Source organism: Petromyzon marinus, chromosome 8, assembly GCF_048934315.1.
Source record: "Petromyzon marinus isolate PM22_M1 ecotype Great Lakes invasive population chromosome 8, UKy_Petmar_22M1.pri1.0, whole genome shotgun sequence".
NCBI classification, from domain to species: domain Eukaryota; kingdom Metazoa; phylum Chordata; class Hyperoartia; order Petromyzontiformes; family Petromyzontidae; genus Petromyzon; species Petromyzon marinus.
In genome coordinates, this window is record NC_133674.1 from 16643656 (window position 1) to 16670831 (window position 27176).

A 27176-nucleotide genomic window follows, 5' to 3' on the forward strand; every position below is an offset into this window, starting at 1 on the left:
TTTGTAGTTCACAAGTTTATTCACCTTGTAACACGACAGGTCTACAACAGTAATACAAAAATATAAGGTAGTATTTGGGAATTACAAGCTTACTTTTCAGAGTTTATTAATTTGTGTATATTAACAACGCTTTGTCGACAATTTAAAGGTATAACCTTCAGACTAACAAGCTTTCTAGAATTACCAAAAACTACCTTAACAATTGAGCACAATAAATCCACAATTAAGTTTCATCTTACTAAAAAAATGTATATGGTTTTGATACCAGGCAAATCGACATTCCCCAAAGTGTAGACGTGGCCTTTTTCTTATTTTATCAGTAAGGGCTGGACTATTAAACGGTGACATTTTGCAGCATGCAACAAAGCATGATACATTCCTGCTTTGACAATAGATTGCATTGTCATTGTATTTTTAAACAACGTAGCCCATGGGACAGTGTAAAGGGGGTGTAGAGACAATTGTGCGTGTCCTTGCGTGTGTGGCTTTTCAAAGAAAACACAATTGTGCACAGAGATACAATAATTGCCGGGTTAAATAACTTAATATTATCTATGCCTTCAATTAAGTGCATCTCCCTCTAGTCCCCATGGCCCACTCAACTATAAGCGGCTATAGTAGCCAATGCATTAACACTGCATACAGATAAGTTATGCAGCCTCTTCATCCTCAATCTTGGGTGCCAGATAGTACTTGATGTGGCCCATGTCTGCGATGCCATATTCCACAACTGAAAGAAAGTTAATGGGAAAGGTACACTTTATATACATTGTAGACTTTATAAACAATTCTGTAACAGTGATATTTAACAAGCATAACATCCATTTTAGTGCCTTCTCAATTGACATTAAATGAATGTTAATTCATGTTTTGATACCACACTTGACATTGAGAAATTATTTTTGTAAATACACATTCAACAATGGCAAATTGAGAGCATTATAAGCAGATTTTAATTATTGGTCTTTGGAAATTAAAGTCCAGGTGAAAATAAGTATTGTGCAGAGTAGATTACTTGGTAATGCACAAGACCTAATTTACTTACCAAGCGGGACATCGGCAGACATCCGGAGTGTAACGGTGGGTGACAGTGGGGTGGCCTTGGTGAAGAAGTTCAGGTAGCGAAGGGCGAATGTCAGCTGCACGGCTTCACTCATTTCTATCGTTACCTGGTAGGAAAAAAAAAACTTTCATTTTACTGTAACACTTGTATATTTAATACAGCGAGGTAAATATATATAGAAAAGCTAAAATATCAAACACGTGTCAGAGAACCAGGATTTGTTTTGACGAATGTGAAAGGTAGATAGGCCACAAACTTAGAGTACAAACTTACAGCCTCCTCTTCCTTGTCAGCACCGCTGGTCTGTGAAAGTTTGATGTTGCCAGTGCCCAACTCGCCACTGGCTGAAAACTTTACACCGTCTTTGGTGCAGCAGATGACAACGGAGTCACCAATCTGGCTCAGATCTCGGCATATCCGAGAAAATTCCCCAGATGGCATCTTCACAACGGCGCTGTAATCCTGTTCCTGTTGAACACCAGACATGTGGAGAGACACATTTTAAAAAATATCCAAGTGAGTAAAAAAAACAGAATTGTACTGTTATTAAGAATACATAGACTACTGTTACCAAGAAAAAAAATCATTTTTCTACATTTCAATATGACACCATGAAATCAACTTACGGGAATTCCCAGTTGCTCTACATCCAGGTCCATCAACTTCATCTCATAATCAGACACCTTCTCATGATCTGGAATAAAAAGAGTAAATTAATGATCTATTATACCTCCAAAAGAGAAAGCATCAATTCAAATAAATATCCCAATGTGACATCACAATACAACCACGGGGAGAAAATGCAAACTCCAAATGCAAACTCTAAAGGTGTCAGGGTCAGGATCAAACCCACGACCTCCTGTATACCAGGCGAGGTAGTTAACATGTCGCGCCACCGTGGCGCCTAACTTAATAATGTATTAGATTTATACGAGTCGTGTACCCATCGCTCGGTGTGTTCAGTCAGTATCGGCCGACTCGAGGTGTTCTAACAATGCGAATCCACTCGAAATGCCACGCCGATATACGTCCACTAGGGGTGGCATGACGATTGTCCACTGGTGGCTGTCCTATCGATGCGTGTCCACTAGGGGTATCCTATCAAGTAATTCTACAAGATACTTTTTTTGTCTTTCCACTAGAGGCGTCCTGTCAACGCAAGAGCCATCGTTTAGACGGTGTCCAACCAGATGATGAGGGATGTCTTGTCAATGCGTGAGAGCTAGGGGTTGTCCTGTAAATGTATGCCAATTAGAGGTGTCCTATCAATGGGAGTATTCTAGGGGTGTTCTGTCAAATGTATCCACTTGGGTCTCATGCTGTACCTAAGTATGATGAACTTCTTTCGAACCGTGCTCATCAGAGGTGGCGGGAAGTGAACAACAAACCATGCGTCTGTCAGTCATGTCAACGTGTCATGTCAATGTGCAACTCACTTTGGGCCTCGAACACCAGGGTGAGTATGTCTGCATTGTCCTCGGCCCTCAGGGTGATCATGTCGTCGTTGCCGGCACACTTGAGGATTTTGGACATGCTGCACAGGAGGGGTGACGACAAGAGCCGGGAGGGGAGCACGGATTAGGAAGGGCAAGCCACACGCTAACATTTGCACGGTCGCACAATTCCAAGAACCCGATACAAATAAAGCACTCGAATAAAAAAAGAAATAGGTCTATCGTCAATCGATGCGCGGTGCACACTCGTTTTGGTGGCAACCACACTCATTGGGTGATAACCACTCACTAAACTAATCGAGTTGTTGTACAACTAACACAAAAGCACACGGCGTTGCGTTTGGTTATATAAAAAATACAGAACACGCAGTAAGCTTTTATGAAGCCTCTGCTGCAAGGTGAACAAACAAAGACAAAAGCTAAAGAAGCCAGCGAAGTGCTCGTCACACAATAAGCGCGGGCCTCGGGCCTCAATTTCGCGCCAAAGCGGCTGTCACTCGCACCGCGGGTTTTATTTATTTATTTGCTCAGAGTTATTACAACACAGCAACAAAATACGTCAAAGTTAATACCAAACTAGACTTTTATGTAACTTCTAACGGTTTAAGCATTACTATAGTTTTACACTGCGATAAAAGGCGACCGGGGGGGGGAGGGGGGAAGTTGTGAGCATCTCTTAAACACAGCAAAGTACATGCGGCTACCACGCACACATGCATTACTCACACGCACAATAATAAACTCCTTACGTTTACTAGCAATGGCTCTTACAAATACTATTGCTCCTGTGAAGTACAAACCCTTGCGCCCCGAAGACTATACAGTATTTTACTTTACAAAGCCGCTGTACTTACATACGTGATCATGAACATGCTGACTTACAGAATGCACACGCAGTACACTGTTACGTGCGGTCACAGAGCATAGCTGTGATGGGAGAACTAATTTTAATTTAACTTCGGCAAAACTGTTGAAACGATTTTAGGAGCTCGTAGCAACATGGTTCACGCCAAGTCCATGAAGTATTCGTCTGATCCTACTGGTGATGATGATGGTGGTGCTGGGCGTTTGTCAGGTTGGTGCTGTTATTTACGGAGGTGCTGGTGCTACGAAGTGATTGTCTTTAGCCAAGTTCGGCATGGTTTTTTTTTGCTATTGTGATGCTACTGCTGGACGGTTACAACAGTGACACCTCGAGGTTGACGAGTGTCACAGGCGCCCGCTATTGCTGCCGATTCGTAACACACTTGACTACAGTTTGCAAGCAGCGCCTACACATTAATGGCGCTGCCAGTGAAAATGAATTGTAATTAACAGTGGAACTATTACCGTCGATGCCAATGGTGGGGAGTTGCCGATCGCTGTTGGTATTAGTTTCATGGTTAAATACGATGGGGCCGTTTCCGCCACCGCGCTAGCCTCTCCGCACCTGGTGAGGTTGATGCCCATGGCGAGGTTGCGGTCGCATCTGTAGGTGTCGAAGCCGTCGCTGCGCATGGTGAGCTGCACCAGGGACACGTGCGACGAGTCCATGGACTGCAGGCTCACGCCGGTCGAACTGATGTCCCAACACGCCTCCGTGATGAGATCCTTGAGCGCCTCGAGAACCTTCTTCAGGATGTTTCCCTGCAGGATGCGTGCCTCGAACATTTTGGCGAGTGCGTTTTCGTTTTGCCCGCGAGCTGTATTTAGCTTATTTCAAGGCGGTCAATCGGGAGGAGCGAGACGAAGAGAGCGCGGCAAAGTTGAGCTCCGACGGCGGCGACAGGAGAGTGAAGGATACGAAATGGCGGGAAATAAAAACGCGCGAAATCTGGAGGGTGACGTCACTTCCGTGAAGCCGTCAACCCCCCACGAAACAGTAGGTTCAAATGTTAACCTTTTTATAAGAACTGAAAAAAAAATAGCCTCGAATAAAATGCCATTACCTTATTATTTGGTGCGGGGGGAGGGGGTTAGTTTAATAAACAAAATTATTGAGGAAATAAAAAATGACGATGACGATGCCTTTGTGTGAGTGGATCGGTGCGGTGGGGTTGGGGGTGGGGGCTACCGCGTCATCGTCGCTGCGCCCCCCGCCCCGCTCACAGCAAACCAGCGCTGGGCACCCTCAGCCGAGACGACATTTAACCTCGGGTTGCTTCGTCCACAATAGCCGTGACTAGCACATCATAGCCATCAGCAACGAATAATAACAACAGCAGCAGCAGACGGACAGTCACCCATCGTCATCCGCTGCCCTCATCCCGCCCCGTGAGCGGCGGTCGAGGCAGCAGCAGCACCACCACCGCGTGTGCGTCCCATTTTTTTTTTAATATCTCCGGCGGCGTCGTCGTCGCCGTCGCTCGGGACTCATGAGCACCGAACTAAGGCAGCGGATCCCGGCCGATGTGGAGGGCGACCCGGACCGTCCTCACCGAGGCTCGGCACCGGCGGTGAGAGACTTCCCTCCCCCCCCGCGTCATTGAAGCGCCACGCTTTGTGGCCCCGGGCAGAGGGAGCGGGCCCAGGTTTCGTTCCCGGCTTGGGTTTTATTTTTCGTATTTAAACGTTCGCAATTGATATACACTTTATATCGTGTCTAAATGTTAGAGAGGCAGTCATGGAGAGATGGGGGGGGGGTGCTCCGTGTGACTATGGAGCTATGGGTGTCTGTGAGTTACAGTACTGTACATGGTGTCGATGTGAGTCCCAGTGTGAGTGGTATACAAAATTAGGATTTTTTTATTGACCGACTGCTTGCGAAGCTCTATATAAACTGGACATAGGTACGACATTTAATAGATCGTTACAGTTATATTCGTTTGTCGTTAGGTCCCTTAGTTAGTCTGCGGGTCACTATTGATCTCTGAGTCTGGCTCTGTGCGGATCGTGTGTTAAGACTCGCCACGGCGATCCATAACATTGCAAGGTGAATTATGTATACAAGTTGAGACGCCGCAATGATATCATCTCGAGTGAACGTGATAGAATATTTATTTTTTATTTTTTGCATAGCAAGGCCCAGAGAGATGGCGACGGCTTGTTTAGGCTTTCATCCAGCAATGGAAAGATGATGGACACCATGAGAGTTAACAGCCCGACGTTATGAGTTGACACTGTTGTTTGTGACTGTGAATTAGTCCTGTGATATTTGCAGAGGAGATAATGCTTCGAGGTAAATGTGTTGTTTGTCGTGGGGCTCCGAGTTGGAATACCATAGTGTTTGCCTTACGGAAAATTCCAACCCCATTGCCTTATATTTTTTTCCTTGTCACCCACCCCTACATGGTGGTGGACCTTCTGTGGCGAAAGATTTGACCCCACGGTACTACTTTTTCCTACACCCCCATCATTTGCTTCGCTCCGTGGGCCACGCAATCGTTGAGTGTGCAGTTTCTCTCTCAACAAGTGTTGTGTTGGCTGTAGCGCCAGGGTGATGCATGCTGTGAAGTTTGTGAAGGAATGGAATGATTGTGCGTGTGTCGGTTGTCCATGGATGGCGCACCAGGCCCGAGACTCGCGTCTTCTCGTCATTCCGCAGTTATCCGCGTGACGTCGAACCTCAAAAACCTTATGGGGCAAATAATTAATTATTAGTCGTTCTGTCAAACAGATGGATGCTCTTGTTTTTAGTAAAATAGTTGACTCAATAAATGGGCCACTATTTTTTAAAGTTACCCCCCCCCCCCGTGGCTTCATACATAAGCAATATTTAACTCTTGTTCCATTTGTGTGCATTTTATATAACTAGGTCTTGAATTTATTGACTTTACGCTCTCCGTTTTACTTAACCGCTCGTTTAATTCATTTCTTTGGGTGAATTTTGGCTTATTTGTCTACAGTTCATAGGGTTTGTTTCAAGAGAGAGTTGGACAACGATTATGCAATGGAATCTGTGACTAACACAAACCTCAAAGATGATGCAGTGAGTGAAATTCAACAGCACTGCATGTGTGCATGTTGTAATACAATACGGTAACTTGATTATTTGAAGGTGCTTAATTTATACTTACCAATGCAGCTTCAATACATTGGACCATGTGGATGATAATTGTATCAATGTAAGCCGGATAAATTAATCATTATGTGACGAGATACGGAATTCCCACATACGTTATTTATTTGTGGTTGCCTAACTTTTAGAAATGTACGTCATGGAATGCACTGTTCCAAACACATTGCAAAATGCCAATGGGAAAGTTCATTGAAACCTTATAATAACCCAGATTTCTGATTTACCCAAACTTTACATTTTAACTGCTTTCACTAATGTTAATATCTTATCTCCATTATTAATAGTAACTTAAAAACGAATAGTTATTTTTAATCAATCCTGTATATTAATCCCAAGCGCTAGCATTTAAGCTCAAACCAACACCATCAAATTACCGTAAGCACAGATATACCAGAAATGACAATAATTAGACTCCTTATAATTCCAGGAATTACAAAAAAAACAACTCAAGTTTATGATTCGTTTCCACACAAGAACATTTTCTGTCATTGTGGCGAATGTTGTGCACGGGTTATATGAACCAATTTCAAACTAAGTCTATGAATTAAAATCATTCTTTCTCGATTCAATGTATGCATCCTGAGAATAAGAATACTTTGTAAATCAGTTAATCGATGCATCGTTACATGTCTACAGAGATTAAACTACATTTTACCCAGTGCTAATACATTTTTGGGCCACATTTTTGCCAGTTAAGGTAATCGGAGGGCATGTGTGTGTAAACCTTGTCCAATAGTCCATAGTCTCTACACAGTACACTATTAGTATGCTTATTCTGACTTACCGTCTCTCCCCACCCTCCAGGAACTTGCCTGAACTTTGCTTAAATTTGCTTCTGAACGGCACTGCTACACCTGCCCATGCATACATGTCACACTGGCTTTTGAATGTATCCGAGTTACGAAAGACTGCACCCCTGTTTGTTCACTGATTGTGCAAATCAGCTGTGGCCGTGTGTTGTATGTACTGGATGTAGGTTGAACTTCTTTCGCACCGTACGTAGCCAACCGTGCTAATTAGAGGTGCTATGAAGAAGTGTACATATGACCGTATCTCCTGAGGCTGAGGTTTATTGGACTAAAGCCTAATCCAGTCTTGCATTCAATTTTAAAGCACACCTTTGCGTGGTACTCGCTTCTTCGCATTAAATACATTGTCAAGCGAACTGCCTGTTTCGACAAGTTAAGGGTCCCCCCTTGACGTCGTGCACAATGACGGGCTGACCTCCGTCACTGTGCTCTTATTTTTGTCCATTTAAGGCAGTTGTGTGTGTGTGTGTGGCAAAATCACAAGCCTCTCTTCAGAGGCATACCGATATGAAATTGTAACATATGAGATTGCAGCTTAGCAGGTAGAAACTTCAAAGATGAGAATCGCAAACCGTACAATTGATGACCAATTAGCCAATGAAAACGACAAGTACTCATTTGCGCAATGCAGAGATTGTGAAGGGCACGAGGGCTGAATGATATTGGAGGCTGCCAGGAAAGGGGTAATTTTTTGTATTTTGTAAAGGGGTCAGAGCTGCAGAGCAGGTTTAATGTTGCCATGGTGAACATGGTTTAGAAGCTAACCGAGTCCCCATATTGCAGTGTTATGCAAACACCAACATTGCCGAAGGTGACAGGGTGCAGGCCAACTATAGGGCATTGCGTTTCCGTGCACAAATCTGATTAAATTCGCCGATAATTCACTTTGTGCAAATGTGTTCCATTTGCAGTTAATGTTATTTCAACCCCGTGTCATGCACGCGTGTTTAGCAGTGTTTGGTACTGTATGCTTTCAAGATTTCCCGTGAAATGTTGCACCATGTAAATGGCTTAGGTCAAACATAATATGGGTACAAAATACAAGTGCATTGTTGCCTCTGCAGTGATAAATATTTTTTTGTAGTTTACTTCCTCGACAAGGTTTGGTTTTCCAGTGTTTTTTTAAAAAACTAATACATAATTTCGTATATGATTTTCTCTCGTGGCACACCGTTTTGGGGCCAGAACTCATTAGGATGCTTTTCGATGCATAATGACCTGTGGACGTCGGCAAACATTGGCAGCAGACCAAGGCCGAGCACACTAATGCTACTCATTGCTTTTACTTTCCTTTGCTCAACCTTATCGGAGTTTCTCAATCAGGGCTGCCAGACTGTAGTGCATTGCTAGCACCAAACAGTTGCTGCTCAGAGCAGATGTAGGATTTAGATGTAGCTTTGTTTCATGAGTGTTTGGACAAAATGGTTGTGGTGATTTGATGCAATCATTCAATCTTTAACATTATGGTGAGTGCAATGGCCTCTCGTGACAGTATTTGTTGCTATGTTATGGGCCAGAGTTTCTTCAAGGACCATTCAATCAATAAGTACTCTATATGTGTCAAACGTTGGATGCATTAGCATCTCGAAAATATCTTAAGTTTGAGAATGCACAGATAAAACTCCCACATTTAAAACATAGTGTGCTTTTATATTGTTTAAATACAAAATACATATTTTACAGATGTTTGTCACTCCATGGATGGAACAAGGCTTTCACATTGTGCCTGTCATGGGGATTACCATACATTGCCTCTCTGGTCAGTGAGTTGGTGAAGATGGGGGTCAGAACTGGTTCATATATCACTCACCAATGATGTTAGCTGTGGTTGGGAATAAATGAAATGCACAAGACTTAGAGCATTGGAAAACTTGGTTCTTATTATATACGTACAGAACATGTATAACTTAAATTGAATACAGTATTGTGATCTGTTACAGCCATCTGACTCCTTGGCACGGCCGTCAAACTTCTGACACAATGTATTTAGTCTCTGCTGCAATTATAGCATCACCATTTGTGCCTGCATTCATGTTGAGATTCTCACAATTTCTCCCGCAGCCATTTGTGCATAATTATATATGGTTGGGTGATAATGATATCACAAAGCAGAAATAACAATAATAAAATGTAACACTCCAAAGCCATGTTTAGCAGATTTCTTAGCACATTCACATCATTTGACCCAACTCGGCGATATTTTTTGTAATCTCTGGAGTAATTCATACATTTTTATTTGCAGTCCCTTCAAAATTAGACATACATCAGAAAAGCATATACATACTACTGTGGGTGTAATACCATGATCATTTACAGTGGACCTTAAAGATAAAACAATGTCCACATTTCCCAATTGGGATTATATATAGCAATCATTGCCCCCTACTGGCATTAATTAATGCCCATGGTCACACAATGGCCTACTCTTGTGAATGACGTCATGGAAGCCTTAACGACCACTGTGAAGCAGACGTGTATTTTAAAGGTTAAAACACCTGTAGCATTAATCAAGGTGTCTGAAGTAAACAACAAACATACTAATGCTAGGCCATAGGCTTGAACTGATATTTAATGCTGAACCGATGCATATTTATACACCTACTTTTCGAGCACATTTCTGATCACGTCATGCCTTGTGTTCAGGAAGAAGACACGAAGCATTTATTGACTGAAGGGGAGGAAGATGATGCCCAGGATTACAACGAAGATTGGGGCGAGAGAAAAGGGGAGGACAGTGACCGCAAGGACGATGGGGAGGAAGGGGACGAAGGGGACGAGGGGGGAGAGCGGGATGAGGAAGAGGAGAGGGCCGAGGATAAGGTGGACGACAGATCCAAGTCCGGCCCGGAAACGGCCATGGGCCAGCCCGGTGCGGACAACACGCCTGAGGTGCTCAACAAAGCACTATCAGGGATGTCGTCTCGGTAAGGTGCACACACTCTACTCGCTGGCATTGTCGCTTTGCTGGCACACAACCACATCGATGTTTGAACATGATGAAGATTTACTTAAGCAGTAAGCTTTTTGTTACTGAAAATATAATGGGGCTTATAATGGCCAGAGTGAAAGTGCAGTCCAGGTGATAAAGGACTGGTGGCTGAAGGTGAAGCAGTTAACCAAATGATAATTTTGATATGATTCGTGATTTCTGGTCTACTTTTGTCAGAGGAACATGGAATGCATTCCACAATGATTTCCGTTGTGAATTTAAATATTCCATTGTTTTACATTTGAAAGAAAAACAAGTTGACAGATTGTACTTTGAGAGATTATATTTAATGCATGTGTATATGCGGCTGAATATGCACAAAATGCATGGGCTTCATATTTTTCAGCACCATGTGTAATTTGAAGTTATTTTGCTGTCACAGCACTGCCCTTGAAACTATGGATATGGTGCCAGCAGGCCATCAGCTTGTTTGTGCTTGTGTCCTCAGATGGAGAAACTGGTGGGTCCGTGGGATTCTGTCCCTTGCCATGATTGGATTCTTTTTCATCATCATCTACTTGGGACCGCTCGTCCTCATGCTCATTGTAAGCAAGGCACTGCACGAAAAATACAGTGCTGCCATCGAAATCACATTCACACCGGACTTCTTTGGACGTTATGCGGTGGCGCATGATTTTGTGACTGCGAAGGTGTTTGTGCAGAATAAACGTGATGAAACACGATAAAGTAGGGGTGAGGTCTGCGTAAGGTGGTTAAGTAAGCCTTTTAATGTTTTCCAGATAATGGTCAATGTAGACGTTTTATTTGGCCATTTATTTTGCAGTTATGTCTATATGTGAAATATGACCCTTGATGGATCCTGTCCACTATGACCTCTAAGCATTGACCGAAAATTTTTTGAGACAGTCTGAATGGCTCAACTTGATTTTTTTTATGATTGCACAAAGTCCTAGGTGATGGCTGTTACATTGTTGGAGCTGTACCTGGAAAATACTTAAAATGAAGTGTAGCACATCACACATGTAACCACAGTTATAAACCATTGAAAGTTTGTCAACAATACATTTTAATGCAGGATGTATGGCCCCAGTCTGTCTGACTTGCAGAGGAGTTATTCTTTATTCATTAATGCAGTGCAATGACTTTCAAATGCCAGTCCTTACCAATATTTGCCACTGATATGCAGTTGAAACCATGACATGTTGCATACACCTGATGCTTGATAGTTGGAAGGATGCATCGTGACAGGGTCACAGAGAAGGGTGTTAGAGAAACACGGACTCTCGGAAAAATTCAATTGGGTTGTATGAATACCAGATTATATATTTTTTCTGGCATGCAAACTCAAAGTGGTTTTGTGTTGTTTCCCTTGAAATACAGGTTCTTGGTGTTCAGATCAAGTGTTTTCATGAGATCATCACCATCGGCTACAACGTGTATCACTCCTATGAGTTGCCCTGGTTCAGAACGCTGAGCTGGTAAGCCGCTTGTGCCTCTTAAGTCGCCATTACACGGATCGTATGAGGTCCTTAATAGTAGCACAATCAGGCACTCAGACGAATGAAGTAAAAAAATGACAATGTGGACTTTGTGAAAATGACTTGGATTATGGGATTTACCAACAAGTTTTTAGATTTTTAGGGTATTGGTTCAGAAAACCTGAAATGCATGTACTTTGTAGCTTGTGAAACTTAAGGGAAGTGGTTACTAATTATTTCAATGATTTCCTAAAATAGTTTCGATAAACGGACTAAAACAACAGTGAAAAAATGAAAAAAATCCACGTTTTGTACAGAGGACACCAACACATTCTGAATATCAGATGTGGCCAGTTTTGTTTCCATGAAAACATCAACTTGTGATTATTACACTTGTGTATGCAGTAAAGCCTCACTTTATCTCAATACTTTCAGAATGGTCCTGCAACATTTTCCACATGAAGGGGAAATTATTTATTTGTGTTTCCTCATTAATTTTTATCAATTTATTATTTTATTCTCATTCTACGTGACTTTACCGAAAGAACCAAAGAAGATGAATCATTGCAGTCACGAAAGCTTTAAATCGAAATATATGCAATATTTGTAAAATACAAACTCAAGAAATGTGGGACAAAGACGTGAAAAAAATGTTGAAGCTTAGAACATGTTGAGACTTTGAAAGTATATGATGTATGAAAAAACTTGCATGATAAAGTTTTCAGGTATGTATTAGTTGAGCTAACTGGGTGTGTCTTCATGGTGGCGGTATTTAATTCCAGGTACTTCCTGCTTTGTGTGAATTACTTTTTCTACGGAGAAACTGTGGCCGATTACTTCTTCTCCCTGGTTCAACGCGAGGAGCCCTTGAGACTCTTGTTTCGCTACCACCGCTTCATTTCCTTCACACTGTACTTGACTGGTATGTGCCACCCACCCACTTCGCCACCCACCCACTTCGCCACCCACTTCGCCACCCACTTTGCCACTTATCCACCCACCCACTTATCCACCCACCCACTGCCTCAGGGATCATTGTGGAACTGTAGACCAGTTGTTTAAATATAAGCTAATATAAAGTTATTCGGGGGTTACGCTTTTAAATGGCAAAACAATACAGACGAGAAAGGTGTGTGTGGTATTAGTCTGTAATTGTAGTTGCTGTTTGTGTTTTGTAATCAACTTTTTCAATGTCCCACAGGATTTTGCATGTTTGTGTTGAGTCTGGTGAAGAAGCAATATCGTCTTCAATTTTACATGGTAATTATGGCACTCCATCAGAATCCTGTATATTTATACACATATGACAGCAGTTGATTTTAAATATTTTACAACCGAAGAAACTTCGATTTCGAGTAGCAAGTGGTTGAAGATGCTTCATCATCTTACGTGTAATCTATGTATTATTGCTAAGCTGTGAAAATTCAGTTTGGAGTAAAATGAAATGTAAAATAAGGGATTCATTATAAACACTCCTCAAAGTATTATTATCCATGATTAGTCACAGCTCTGAGTCAATACTTAGTTATTTCCATCTTATATGACAGGTTAGGCCCTTAGGGAGGTACTGTATCTCAGGAACAGGGATTTTAGTGTCGGAACTGTGATTGAAATGGTTAAAAAAAAAAATCTGAATTCACGTTTTCTCATGCTTGCTACAGTTTCCAACAATAAACATACTGCCCAAATTTACAAGTCGTGCGCATCCTTAATTCCAAAGCCTATAGTTGGAATGTGACGGGGTTGGCCGTTCTCTTTTACTAAACATGAGAGATATATGAAAGGGGGGGGGGGATGGGGTGTGGTAATATAAGTGTTAATTAGGGAAATGTCAAGTTTAAATTTTACCTTCTAGTAGCTGTAAAATACATCTAATGACATTAATTGCAGTAGTACTTGCAGTGGCCTGTTAGAATGGGACTTTTCATGACATTTTACTTAATAAAAAAATCTTCAGAGGTCTTATTTGTTATTTGAAAGCTTGTTGGACCAACCAGAACCTGCATTCTATAAGTCACAGCATAACCCTTTTTAAGCAGGGCTTCATTTAAACCTTACTCTTTGTGGGGATTGCTGAGGTATCTCTGATATCTGCTTCTGTTGACCAATCTGTGTGAGATCCAAGAGGAAACTCCATCTTATGATGTGACACTGATATCATACTTTGGATAAAGCTGTGAGAAAGTGACCAAAGAAACCCCGACCTCTTCTGTGCTTTCCTACCGCAGTTCGGATGGACCCATGTGACCTTGCTGATTGTGGTGACACAGTCTCACCTTGTGATCCAGAACCTCTTTGAGGGCATGATCTGGTAAGATTTTGTTCAACTCGTGTAGCCTGGGCTGTGCAGAGCTCAGGAGCTGGCCTGCACTTTTGAGGCTTACATTTTCCTTTGAGTTTTGGGGCACGTAAGATATCAGTATAATTTTGTGAACATTTCCTGTAACCCGGCTGCACACGTAATATGTTAGTGGATATTAAGAACTGTGTTTGCTTGTTTACCACCCATGCGAGACTGAACTATTGCCTTTGATGAAATAGAAATGGCTCTTTTATAGTTTATCTGTAAAAATGTAAATCATGGATGAATTATGTACCTGTGTATGCACGTGTAACTATATCGATCACTTTCATTTCCTTTGTAAACAATGGAATTAGTAAACACAAACAATTGTGGTGGATGGAATGCATGTTTTGTCCACAGTGTATGGTAATCTATACATGGGTGATAATAAAAGGAACATTTTCTAATCTACGCTTTATAATTAATGTATATACTGCCATTTGTCAGTTCAACGCTGGATGAGGATCCTCCCCAAACCGTCTCAGTCGCGAGGATTTTTAAAATTATATTTCACGATGCTTGTCAGTGGTATGGTGAAGGGGTAGTTGGCCAGGACCTGTTAACATGTTATTCACTTTTTTCACTAATGATGTTAGCCGTGGCTGGGAATCAAAATAATTGCAACGCATCATTTCTAAATGAGCTACTACTGCTTGTTTGAATCGTATTTATTATTGATGGAGCTCAATGTCCCATGGTTTTGTTTAAAGCAGTTTGCTTTGGATACGTGTCACACATATCAATGCAAATCTACTTTGCCGATATCATTTACTGCATGTTTATTTTACCAAAATCTACGCATGTTTGTGTGCTCTGCCATTTTTTTATTGGACATTCTTAACTGCTTAGCCTATGATCAGATCACCCGGAATGCACCCGATCCCATCAGGCCTCGGGAGCTAAGCGAGGTTGCGCCTTTATAGTGCTCAGATGGTCAACCATCGTGCACAAACAGATTGTCATAGGCTGCGGTGTTACACGATGGGTAGCAGAGGGCGGCACAGCAACTCCATTGTTATACCGTACATGTGGTGTTTGCACATTTATGCACGTACACTAACACGCACTGATGAGTACGAGAAAATAACCGCACCACCCGCATGGTGTGGGGAAATCCTCATTCATCGGTGGATTGACAAATGGGCTGCACATGTGTAAATGTGTATTATAAACTGCATCTGCGTTGCTGCCCATAAATTGCTCAACTAATCTCGCTGCTGCAACAATTGCCTGGCGCTGCCTCGGCAGTGCTTAGCAGCGACTGAGATATGTTTCTCCCTGCAGGTTCATTGTTCCCATCTCCATGGTGATTTGTAATGACATCATGGCTTACATGTTTGGGTTCTTTTTCGGACGAACCCCGCTCATCAAGGTATGACAAACATGTCATGGGAACAACAGCTTTCATACAAACCTTAGGGTCATTAGTCGCTCCATGTAGCGCGGTGCTTATGGCTCGTTGTGCCAGACAAGATATGTAAGCGGTTGTACATCCTAGCAGGTAATCCAATATGCCTGACAACTGCGCTTTCATTGATGATGACCGTTTGTGTTATGGTCGAAACGTCGTGAGAATTTTTATTGTTTTATATATATTTTATTATTTTATTGTTTCTCTTCAACGTGACTTTACCGAAAGAGCTAAGAATAAGATAAAAAAAGGTTTGTTGTGACAGTAACATTAATTTTGAGGCTTTTTGATATAAAAACAGTGCAAATTAAACCTTTGCCTTATGTATTAAAGATTATTTTAGGTGCATATGCCCACATTTAGAAACATGCGTTTTGAGTATTTGGCTGCTATCATTTTCCACATGATAAGCCACTTGGGCTATAATTTGTGGCCAGGTCGCTTTCGAAAAAGAGCTACATAGCTCAGTGGGCCTCGCCTGGTAGAAAAAAAAATAGTTTAGCTTATATGTATATTTTTCCCAGACATTTATTTTTAAACATGCCTACTACAGTAATTGTCAGTTCATTAATTCTTCTAAAACTTATTGATCTGCCACATTTGCATTGTTTGTCCCAAACAGCTGTCTCCTAAGAAAACCTGGGAGGGATTTATCGGAGGCTTCTTTGCCACGGTCGTGTTCGGCCTCATCGTAAGTTGCCTTTGTCCTACAGAGAACCTCGAGAAGCAGCGGTGCAGTCGTACATTTGCACATACGTCCCGGCACTCGCCTTGCGGTTACATCTTGCACTGCATGCCTTCGTCGGCTGGTGTGTCATCACAACACGGCGCATAACGGCGCACCCACAATGACATTCACTTTCTCCCGCGTGGCCTGATTAATGAATGCGTCATGTCAGTTTACCCTTTCAGTGCGTACTCAAGGTGGTCTTTCGAACGTCGTATTACTCCAATATTTATATTTCTTTAACGCTCTTAGCCGCTTGTAAGAATAATGTGTATACATTGTCAGGTTTTTTTTCCACTACTCATGGATGTCATGCGTAGGTGATATTTGCAGAATTTTTGTGCTACGTTTGTTACTTCAGCCCTGCTTTTTAGAGGCCACAGTCATATAAAAATGCATCCGTTGCACTAAATTTAGTTTAAAAAGCCACATAAATGTCCTGCCTACTGCTTGGATTTGCTTAAATGTTTGCTCAGTTGAGTGAATGCCATAGTCCTCGTCGAAGACGTTAAAAGTTATGGTTGTTGTGTTCAGAGTTCAAGGTTTGGTTTTTATCTTCACTCTAGCCACAGGTTGCATAATTGCACCATGGTAAACAGGAATTGTTATTTATTTTTGCCGTAGCAGACAGTGAGCTAATAAAATTGATTTAAACGGTTGTGTCCGTATCTTTAATATGACAAACACTTGCATCAACAACAAGGGAGAAGAACAATCGGATGTTTTTTTAATGTTGCGGCCTTCCTTGGATTTATAAAGAGAAATAATCTGTTGTCCATATAGCAGTAAACTCTGTTTTGGGTCCCAACCAGCATGCCTTAGAGCAGTGTCAGAAATAAAATAAAATTACAGGTTTAAAAAACTATACTATGTTGTAATGAAATATATGTACTTTAAACACAGTCATGCTTTCGATCATGTTGGTAATACCATAAATTGGATTTTGATGAATTGTCTTGTGTCAGGGTCACAATTCTGAAGGATGATCATGTTAATATTACAGTAAATGTAGCAGCAATACACTACAGGGGTAATGTGAACCAATTATTATACGACCTATACATTCCAAAAAAATGTAGCTTTCGATGCACATTGGATTATGAGCCTGAGGATGCATACATTAATCTAAATTCTTAATGGTCACATTACTCGCATTGAATGTGTGCAGTAATTCAATTATGATGTTGCACATATGCATATGACGTATGATAGTCATACTCAGGCTAATGAAGTAAAACAAATTATAGTAACGAGGTAGTAAAATGATAAACGATTGAGACAAAAAGAGTATTGTAATAAAATTGAGACTGATTTACAATTAATCAAATTGCCAGGTAGGTTTGCAGGATGGGGGGTAGAGTAGTGAATTGTTACACCCATAATCTTGAGCATTAGCATCACTATTAATCTGCAGCATTACACATTCCAACATTTGTATGGCATACAACCGCTCGCATAGACACACACCTCCCTCTCTATGCTGAGCACTACTTAATGCTGTTGTGTTTCCTCATGTTCCTCCTCCTTACCTGTCTTCACACAGCTGTCGTACCTGATGGCTGGCATCCCGTACTTTGTGTGCCCCGTGGCATACAACAGCGAGACCAGCCGATTCACCGTGGACTGCCATCCCTCAGAGCTGTTTCACTTGCACGAGTACTCCGTACCCGCTGTGGTGCAGTCCGTCATTGGCTGGGTGAGTTTTTAGCACATGACACTGGTTTTGCTGAGTTGTCGCTTTTTCCATGTACATGTTAAAATGTCAGTGCAGTTAAACATGTTATTTCCTGCTAGGTTTTAGATTTCACGACTTGCAGGGTTTCTCAGATTGTGGGATTCCAGTTTTTCTTTAAGTGAAACAAAATGATCTTGTCATTTGTGGTTATATTTTTAGTCCTATTCAGCTTGTAGTGCATACATTGGCTATGTTTTGAGAAACTAGCATTGTTCAACTGTGAGTCGTACAATCACAGCATTTTGAGTAGTTTTTGTTGTACAGAGTTCTATAAGAGTTTATTCTGATCATAAGGTTCCAGGGACCTATTGTATTGATGGCCTTTCATCAAGATAAACAACATAAAATTGTCACTACATTCATGAGGTTTCAAACAATTCTAAACACTTCTCATTCTTCATTTTTAAAGTTAAGAATGGTTTTGTAAAATGAAGAAAATTTGGAAAACACGAGGGACAAATTTTGTATTTAATAATAATTAAAATGTATAATGCACATTTCCTTCCTATGATCCAAAAGCGCAATGTGTGAATGGCAGGTAACAAAAACAGAACCAGGGCAACCGACCAAACTAAAGAGGGACACTTTTTCGAGATGGGTTGTCAAAGTAGACTTAAATATATCTACTGACTCTGATTTCCTGATTTCAAGTGGCAAGGCGTTCCATAGCTTGGGTGCCACGCAAATAAAAGCCCGATGACCAAAAACAGCACAACCTAGACCTGGGAGTTCTGAGTATCTCAAAAGCCACTCGGAATTTGACCAGTAGCCAATGAAGAGATAAAGGGGACTGGTCCAATGTGCTCACGGAATGGTGGACGGTGGTGTAAGCACTCGCAGCTGCATTCTGAACAAGCTGGAGTCTCCCCCAGTACTTTGCTCGGAATTCCAACCAGTGAGGCGTTGCAGTAGTCAAGTTGGAATAACACAAACGCATGGGACCAGTCTCTCCAAGTCGGCAGGTGACAGGTAGCGATGCATTCTGGCAATATTTCTTTGCTGGAAAATGGACATTTTAACCACCTTAGATATAAGTTGCCTCAAAGGATAATGACTGGTCAAACTGAACACCGAGGTTTCTGACCTCCCGTGTGGGACTGACATTGTGACCATCAACAAACGAGGCGACGCAATTTTAGAAAGATGAAGAGGGGAGCCGATGAATATGGCTTCGGAAGATGCTGTTGAATAGTCTGGTCCTAACCGGATATAATTTTGAATATCATCTGCATAGCAATGGTAGGATGAGCCAAGATATTGGAGTATAATACCCAATGATGCCATGTAGATGCTAAAAAGTGATGGGCCAAGCACAGATCACTGCGGAACACTCCAGAGAACCGGTCTAATTGTTGACTTGAAGCCAACCTTTGTGACGAAAGTACCCTACGCCCCTTTAAGTAAGAGTGGAACCACAAAGTTATGCCAGAGATCCCCATTGAAACTTCTAGTCGCTTAAGGAGGAATTAAACTGTGGATTTTCACAGATAATTTCCAGCAAATCATGAACGAGCAGCCAAACTACTGTGTAGCCACCAGGGTTTCTCTTAATTTATAGAAAGTGTTTCTCATCTTAGAATTGATTATAGCAGCACCACGGCCAAGCTGTGAGTGATGCTTTGGTGGGAATAGCCAAGAGGCAATCAAAGACTCCTCCTTTAACCAGAGCTGGTGAGCATAGCATTAATGGCTTGAGAGTATGTGCTGTTATAGACAGACGGCTGATAGTTCAAGGAAGCCTATGAACAGGTTACACTGCATTTTCTGTACTTGCATTCCACCATGCAATGAGCAATAGCCACATATTCTTTGGGTCTTTCGGTAAAGTCACGTAGCTAGATTGACCAAACGAAAGCTTTAAGTCAAGATTTAACCGCCTCTATGGGGAGGGTTTCCACTTTACTATTGAACCTACCTACGTGACTTTACCAAAAGACCCAAAGAATTAGAATTCCTGCAGTCACGAAAGCATTAAGTCAAGAAATAGCCACACATGCTCTGTGGTGCTGACAGCATTGATGAGGGTTGCGTAATTTTCTATTTCTTGCTAGTCATGTAACCTCACTAAATAGGTGAGCTTGTCACGGTAACCAGTGCTTGCACAACAGCAATGTGGCTCTGCATTGAGTAGTGGTCTCAAAACACAAAGACACACATATCCTGTGTGTGTATGTATGTGTCTTTGTGTAGGGATTGCAGTGGCACAGTGGTTAGCCTTAGCCAAAATGTGCCACGGCTAACACCATTTTCAAATGTTATCAGAACTTGTCATGGGCCTTTCTGTAAGTCGACTCTGCCTTAAATGAGTACCTGGGGCAGTGTGTATATATTTTGCACTGGAGAAACTAAAGCAGCCAGGCATGCTGCTGGCCACACCCCACCCCCTCTTGTGTTGTGCTTGCCTTGGTACGTGCTCTCTCACAGCCCTTGTCCCAAGAGTCTGCAAGGCTAAATGGGGAACGTTTCTGTGTGTGTGTGTGCAGAAAACAGTTCGGCTGTACCCGTTCCAGATTCACAGCATTGCTCTGTCAACCTTCGCTTCGCTCATGGGACCCTTTGGAGGGTTCTTTGCGAGTGGATTCAAGCGTGCCTTTAAAATTAAGGTGTGTTTACTTTAGCATGGTCTCAATTATGCATTAAGTGATCTCCTTGCCTCATTGATTGGTATGAATTTGCTAAATGTGCTCACACTAGCATTGGTATATTGAATTTGTCATCATAGCTAATGTACATGGACAGGCCTTTTTCAGTCCACTGCTGGTGGAGGTCATGTCCATGCCATGCCGGTGGTGGGGGTTATATGACCACATTTCACCATGCTGGTTTGTGTGGGTTGGAGAAGGTTGGGAGCTTAGAGATGGGTGCCACTGTAGCGAGATGTTAACTCCCTCGCCTGGTATGCAGGAGAAAGTGGGTTCTATTCTTACCCTGACGCCTGTATATTTGGAGTTTGCATGTTCTCCCCGTGGTTGCGTGGATTTTTATCCGGTTTCTCCAGTTTTTACCTCCACATTTGGAAACATGCGTTTAGACTGTAGAGTATTTGGCTGCTATAAATTTCCACGCAATAAGGCAGCACTTGGTTGAGCAATTATTTGTGGCCAGGTCTCTTTTGAAAAAGAACTTGTTTAGCTCAGTGGGCCTTCCCTGGTGAAATATAAAATGGTTAAATTTTAATAGTTTTGAATAGTTTAAGAACAGTAAAACAATTGGTTTTGTTCCTCTGCTCTCTGCTGTCCTGCATGTAGCCTGGCAGTCAGGTAAATGTGGTTTCTACTGCATGTACATTCAACAAAACTTTAATTTATTTGATAGTTAAGCATAATTGTGTGCAGAGTTAAAAAATTGTGCTCAACTCAAAGCTACTGAAAACATTTTAGGATTGGCTCGTGTGCAGGAGGTAAATTCCTGTATTATGTAACCTTGAGGAATGGGAGCAAACTGGGGAGAGCTTCATCCAGCTGTGGATAGATCATGGCTGATGATGAACCCAGACAGTAAATTACTCTGATGTGTGTTTGCACCCTTGCAATACACATTAATGTTGTTGTGCCATGCTTCACCACTTCTGTCACAGGATTTTGCTGACACCATTCCTGGCCACGGAGGGATCATGGATCGATTCGACTGTCAATATCTCATGGCCACGTTTGTGCATGTGTACATGGCCAGCTTCATAAAGTAAGGAATTTAAACGCAGTTATTTTCTATTTCACGAAATTAAACCCTAATACTTATTTTAATGAGCGTAAGGTTTTTTACTGATTAGATTTCCGTTAAAAGCTTGAACATAAGAGATGATGTCATCTCTGAGTCAGTATTTTATCTTGAGTCCTTGCAAACCCACCTTCGGCCCAGTGGTCCACTTGATATACACAATCCGTTTATTTGCACAATGTAGGAATGTGATTCCTTGGTTTTCCGTGGGGTATATAAAAAAGATAAAAGTGGGGGAGGTAAATTCACCCTGTTTTCTCCTGCCAGTCGACTACACAAATATGCACATGGTTTTTTCGTAGGATGGTACAGGAAATGCATTGAAGGCTACAGTGTAAACACATGTTTACATAACGATGGATAGTATCTTACGTTTTAAAAAATCGCTTCAAATCAAATGTGTTTTGAGTGAAATTTGACAACTGTATTATAACACTACCCTGTTACCACGTCTGACTCTTGTTGTCTGTCTTCTTATTGAATTTTCTGTCTAAAGGCAGCTTCTTAGTTCAAGTTACCTCCATTGTGTTCAATTCTGCACTCTCCTCTACATTTTTGCATATAGCCCCCCTATCTTCCTTTTTCTTGGTCTTGCCCCCCACCCCTCCCATCTTCCATTTTGAGTTTCAATCAGCGAGTCTTTCCTTTCTGACAATTTGCCCAATCCAGATCTTTTGTCATCTCTAAATTGCTCCAATTTGACTTCGCTGAGCCTGCTGCTCTTTCTGTCCAACTGATTTCTCCAATTTAACGTCAAACCTATATCTCATAACTTCCCAGCTTTGTAACGTATTCCTTTATCAGCATTCGTATCGCTGCCAAATATAACACCAGGCTTTAGAGTAGCGTCTTTACTCTCTTTCAGTTACCTACTCGGCCATTTTATCAGCAGCACTTTTCACTTGCTGAAAGCGGCTTTTTCAAGGGGAATTGTAACTTTGATATCCTTCAAGCATTATCTGTCTTCAGGAAAAATATGGCCCACATACCTAAACTATCTCCTCTGTTTTAGTTGCTTATATCCATGGTAATATTTAACCTGCATCCATCAATTGTGTCTTTGACAGAGGGCCAAATCCAGCCAAACTTCTGCAGCAGCTGCTGGTGCTTAGGCCAGACCAGCAGATTCAGATTTTTCAAGCGCTCCGTGACAGTCTGATGGGAAAGGGACTCATCCAGAAGGAAGACGACTTCGTGGGCATCATCCAACCCAAGCCCTCCTAGGTGGCCTACCAACGCACCAGGATCCTACGCACACGCTAATATTTAAAGGGACATCGCAGGCCGCCTGTATTTATTAAGATCAAAAGTCATGCTCTGGAATTACTTCATCGTTTTCTTGGCAGTGCGACAAAGCGTGATGTATTTGCTCTGTACTTTTAAGTTGTTCTCGCGTTGTGAAATTTAAGTTGGGATTTCCCTTCGCTGTCAGATTCGCAGGGGTTCCACAGTGACCACAGTAACTTACCGTACCAGCTTGTTCAACCAGCGTTTTATAGCTTGGGGATGTCATCATTGGTCAGCCGATGCCAGTAGTGCAATCGCAAAGTGCAGCACTCATCTTGCATTATCGTTCTGTGCTTCTCTGGTTTTGGCCAATTCCGATGGAGCAATGGTTACAGTGGAGCCTATTTGCAGCAGTATCCTTCACTCAAGCTCATAAACATTTATTGGAAACATTCCCTTACTCTCGGAAGTATAGAGTTAAAATGTTTAACGTAATGTGCAACACAATGATTTTGTCATTGACGTGCGCACTGTTTTTTCAACTGGAAAAAAGGCAAAAAGCATTTTGGAAAGCAAAGGCGTTTGGGGGGGGGGGTTAAGGCTTGCGTACAAAGATGGCATCTTGGTTACTGGTCACAGGTAGTTGAGGATGGCTGATTAATATAAAGTATCAATATTTAACACGCTGTCCAATTTTACGAGCAAACCCCACCCCTCCCCCCCATATAAGAACGGTAATACAGCGCTTGTGATTATTTTTAACTCAATATGTGCAAAATGTCTGGGAAGTGCAGTTGTATATCTTTGCCGCCCCCCCCATAGCAGCTTGTTCCCTGTGCGATAATGCAATGTAACTCGAGCATCAATCTGCCAGTTGGGGATAGGTGATTGCTACGTTTGTAATTCCAGTCGAGGTAATTACGTTATGTTTTGAATTTTAGAAAATGTAGACTGACGTTGGTGCTCATTGTGGCCCCTTTTGATACATTACCACGCGTGAACGTCCTAATAATTTAATGCGCCCTGATTGAGAATGGCGCAGTACTATGCGAAATAATAATTCTAAAATTTAATCTCTGGCGGAAATTATAAAACAATCGATGCCAGAGCCAAATTGCAAAATGCTGCATGTAGCGTGCATTCGAAGGCTTATGCGTGCGTAATTTAAGCATGTACAGTTGATTTGGACCGTACTGAAGCAGTCTCTAAGGAGGTATAATTAGACTTATATCTGTAGCATTGTGATGATAATCATTGACACTTCCAATTAGTCATCAGGGCTTTGCAATTTGAGTACAGAGTATATTGCCCGTGGATTTAAAACTATTTTCCCCCCTCACTGCAAACTTTTAGTACCCTGCTGTGTACACGGTAACAAATTTCCCCCCCAAAAAAGCATTATCCTAGAAGTAGCCTGTAATTGTAATGTGTACACTCACATGCACGGTACAGCAAGATATCAAACATATGGCTTGCACTTCTCAAAGGAAGTGTTTACAGTAACTTCTCATTCTATTAAATTAATTCTCTGTAAGGCCGACGTCTTTACAAAAACAAAGAACATGTTATGTTCTCTGAGAAAGCATTGTGTGGTCATGTGGTGGTGAGAGATGACGTCATCGGAGTGGTGAAATGATACGTGGTTTGGTATAGCTGCCCCTCTTCAAAATTCTTCCAACTTAAAACATGTTCACGTCACGTGACACCGAGTTTGAAAAGACAGCTTTTACTCCTGGGAACAGGGTCTCTTGGAAGTAAAGCTCCAGCCCTCTGACCCTTGCGCTAATAAGCTGATTGTGTCTGTATTCGTCAGTGTAAGGAATTGTAACTGCAGGTGTAGATTGCTTCGTCGTGGAGGGGTGTCGTGAGGCAAGGAAGCTCTCCAGCGAAGTTAACGAGATAGTCCGTGTTCTCGCATGCCACTAATTTGCTCCTTTTCACACGATAATTGGTGGATGGTTGGCAGTGTTATCCTGATTGTCTCCTGCATTCACAATTGAAAACCAGTTTGCCTAGTTCGTTATATTGGTGCATGGCATGCAGGTGTTTACTGTGTTAAGTGTTCAGAAGTTAAAGCAGTGGGGCCAACCAACATTAATGCCCATAACTGCTAAATCTGATGTAGTGGGTTTTTTTCTTACTTTATACAGATTGTTATTTTTTATTGAGGGGTATGCACAATGTGAATAACATGGCACTGTATTATAGATTTTTCTTAAATTTATTGTAATCTTATTACTTTAATCACTGTTTTACTGTATTGTCTGATATAGTTATATATATAATTTTACTGTGCAATTAATGTATCCTTCCTTGGTTTAGGGTGCAAGATGTTACCAAAACGGGATATAACGACATTATGGCCACACAATATTTGGTAGAGGCGTTTACCTTTCAACTTTAGAGTGCAACCAAATCATTACAAATTATCTTCACAAATCAATGTTATTTGAGGCATATGTAAGTGTTGTTCCATTCTTTGGACGTTACAGACACGAATATATTTTCAGATAAAAGTTTTGCTGGTGATACTACACATGAGAATACATTTTCAGATTATGTCTCAACCGTTCCTCTTTGATTTTTGTATAAACCTTGCTACTTGCTTCGTTTGCTTATTTGCCCCATTCAGCGTGTTCTGTTTAACTCTTTGCCAGATTTTATATTTCCTTATGCAGTAAAGCCGTGTCAAGGGGTCTATTTAAAGTAAATGGCTATGACTCGGTTGTGAATGTAACTGCTGAAAAAACCTATTTGAAATGCTAAATGTCGCAGATGTTTTAATCCTAATTTTCCAATTTTTAAATTCTAATTTTGACTGCAAAGGTATATTTGATGCCTGCTGAACAAAATGAAACACCATCCACTATAGTGTTGAACCAAAAAAATAATTTTCCTAGCATTAAAATAATGCTCCTAAATTAAGCTAAGGTAAATTAATATTTTACACCAGTTTATTTATGTTGTAAATGAAAATTTAAAAATATATATTAAATATATAGGTCTTATCTTACTCCTTAGCTTGAAAGTACTTTGTATATATACGCTGTGTATTATATGTTGGAAGGCAATTCGGGTGTTAAGTGAGTTGTATCTGATTTTAAAATGTTTTCCATCAGCAGTTACTCATCGCGAATAAATCACTCCGCAGCTTGTGCTCTTCTGAGGTTTCCCCACAGAGCCCGTTTCCTCAGCCGAAGTATGTCACAATGAGTTCTCACAATTGATATTACACTTGTCAAAAGGGTTTCCATGTAACCGAACACCCACTAGACTTCTTGGGTGTCTTGCAACAACTTATTTTCGCTTTGTGTTCTTTTCAATTTAATGTTTGAAAGAGGTCTCTTCATCTATCCTACCATCGTGAGCCTGATGTGAAACGCAAGCTGAGATATACCATAGGTAGCACTAGAAAGACCTCTTCACCACAAAGTACTGTAAATTCAATGGTGAAGGTGTTTGTTGTCAGTTGTTACGGGTAAGTATTTCCATCGCATTTTAGGGAATTGTCAAGTTTTGGACTCAAGAAAATTGGCTTAAGAACTGTGGACTTCAGTTCATACATTTTAAAATGTTATTTCAGCTAAAAAAACACGTTTGCGTGCAGTTTTGTTGATATCCTGCTTAACTGTATAAATGACAGGAGGTATATAAAATAGTAACATTGCAAATTCCAGTAGACTGCTATATTTTGTGATTGGGCCTCTTATTAGGTATGTTCATGTTAGAGTTCTGTTTCTCTTGATGCTTTGTCACTGCTAAACAGTTCAGAGATGTTCACACGACACAGATAATACCTGATGCATGAGGCCACTGTGGAAACCACGTGGAATGTAGGTTGGTTCATAAGACAAAAAACCCAGGTTTGTGCCATTCAATATTCCATATCTGGTTTTCACAGCAGCCTGTCAATGAGAATATTTAGATAAATCCTTTTCCTAGCTGATTCACGAGAAAATAGTTCATGTAATGCATTAGTGATTGTTTTCTAAACAGACTGGTTCATGAGTGTTCCTGGTTAATGCAGTTGTGTGGGTCCCTCGACTAAATAGATGTAATCCAGTACAGTATTCATCAACATCTGGGTTAAATACAGCACATGTTGGAATATAACATTACTTTGTGTATAGTAATATATCATTGTGTGGGTGTTACAAAGGTGCAAGATGTGAATGTACCAATAAAGATTACTAGAATAATTAATTGCTGCTGTTTTTTTTAAAGCGCAACACTTCACGCGTGGCCTTGCTAGATGGAAAAGCAA

General features: G+C 41.4%; 2 protein-coding genes across 2 annotated transcripts; one reads left to right on the plus strand and one right to left on the minus strand.

Annotated features, from left to right (window-relative positions):
- Positions 1–4346, minus strand: PCNA (proliferating cell nuclear antigen). The gene is made up of 6 exons (XM_032949940.2): positions 3947–4346; positions 2500–2597; positions 1690–1757; positions 1337–1531; positions 1046–1169; positions 1–730 (listed from the first exon to the last, which is right to left on the minus strand). The coding sequence occupies exons 1-6, from the start codon at positions 4165–4167 to the stop codon at positions 651–653; spliced, it is 786 nt and encodes a 261-aa protein (XP_032805831.1). The 5' UTR covers positions 4168–4346; the 3' UTR covers positions 1–650.
- A 227-nt stretch (positions 4347–4573) lies between these two features.
- On the plus strand, positions 4574–27111 carry CDS2 (CDP-diacylglycerol synthase 2). Its single transcript, XM_032949939.2, has 13 exons — positions 4574–4952; positions 9967–10247; positions 10761–10857; positions 11654–11751; positions 12534–12673; positions 12953–13011; positions 13980–14062; positions 15380–15467; positions 16129–16197; positions 17777–17929; positions 20452–20571; positions 21546–21649; positions 22753–27111. The coding sequence occupies exons 1-13, from the start codon at positions 4872–4874 to the stop codon at positions 22907–22909; spliced, it is 1530 nt and encodes a 509-aa protein (XP_032805830.1). The 5' UTR covers positions 4574–4871; the 3' UTR covers positions 22910–27111.
- The last annotated feature ends 65 nt before the right edge of the window (positions 27112–27176 follow it).

Excerpts from the sequence above, each read along its gene's own strand:
- PCNA (XM_032949940.2), bottom strand. The coding sequence starts at position 4,167 with ATGTTCGAGGCACGCATCCTGCAGGGAAACATCCTGAAGAAGGTTCTC. Across the intron at positions 1,532-1,689 it reads TAGAGCAACTGGGAATTCCC|GAACAGGATTACAGCGCCGT; the intron begins GTAAGTTGATTT and ends GGTGTTCAACAG. Across the intron at positions 1,170-1,336 it reads CTGACAAGGAAGAGGAGGCT|GTAACGATAGAAATGAGTGA; the intron begins GTAAGTTTGTAC and ends TTTTCCTACCAG.
- CDS2 (XM_032949939.2), top strand. The coding sequence starts at position 4,872 with ATGAGCACCGAACTAAGGCAGCGGATCCCGGCCGATGTGGAGGGCGAC. Across the intron at positions 12,674-12,952 it reads CTTCACACTGTACTTGACTG|GATTTTGCATGTTTGTGTTG; the intron begins GTATGTGCCACC and ends AATGTCCCACAG. Across the intron at positions 16,198-17,776 it reads CGGTCGTGTTCGGCCTCATC|CTGTCGTACCTGATGGCTGG; the intron begins GTAAGTTGCCTT and ends GTCTTCACACAG.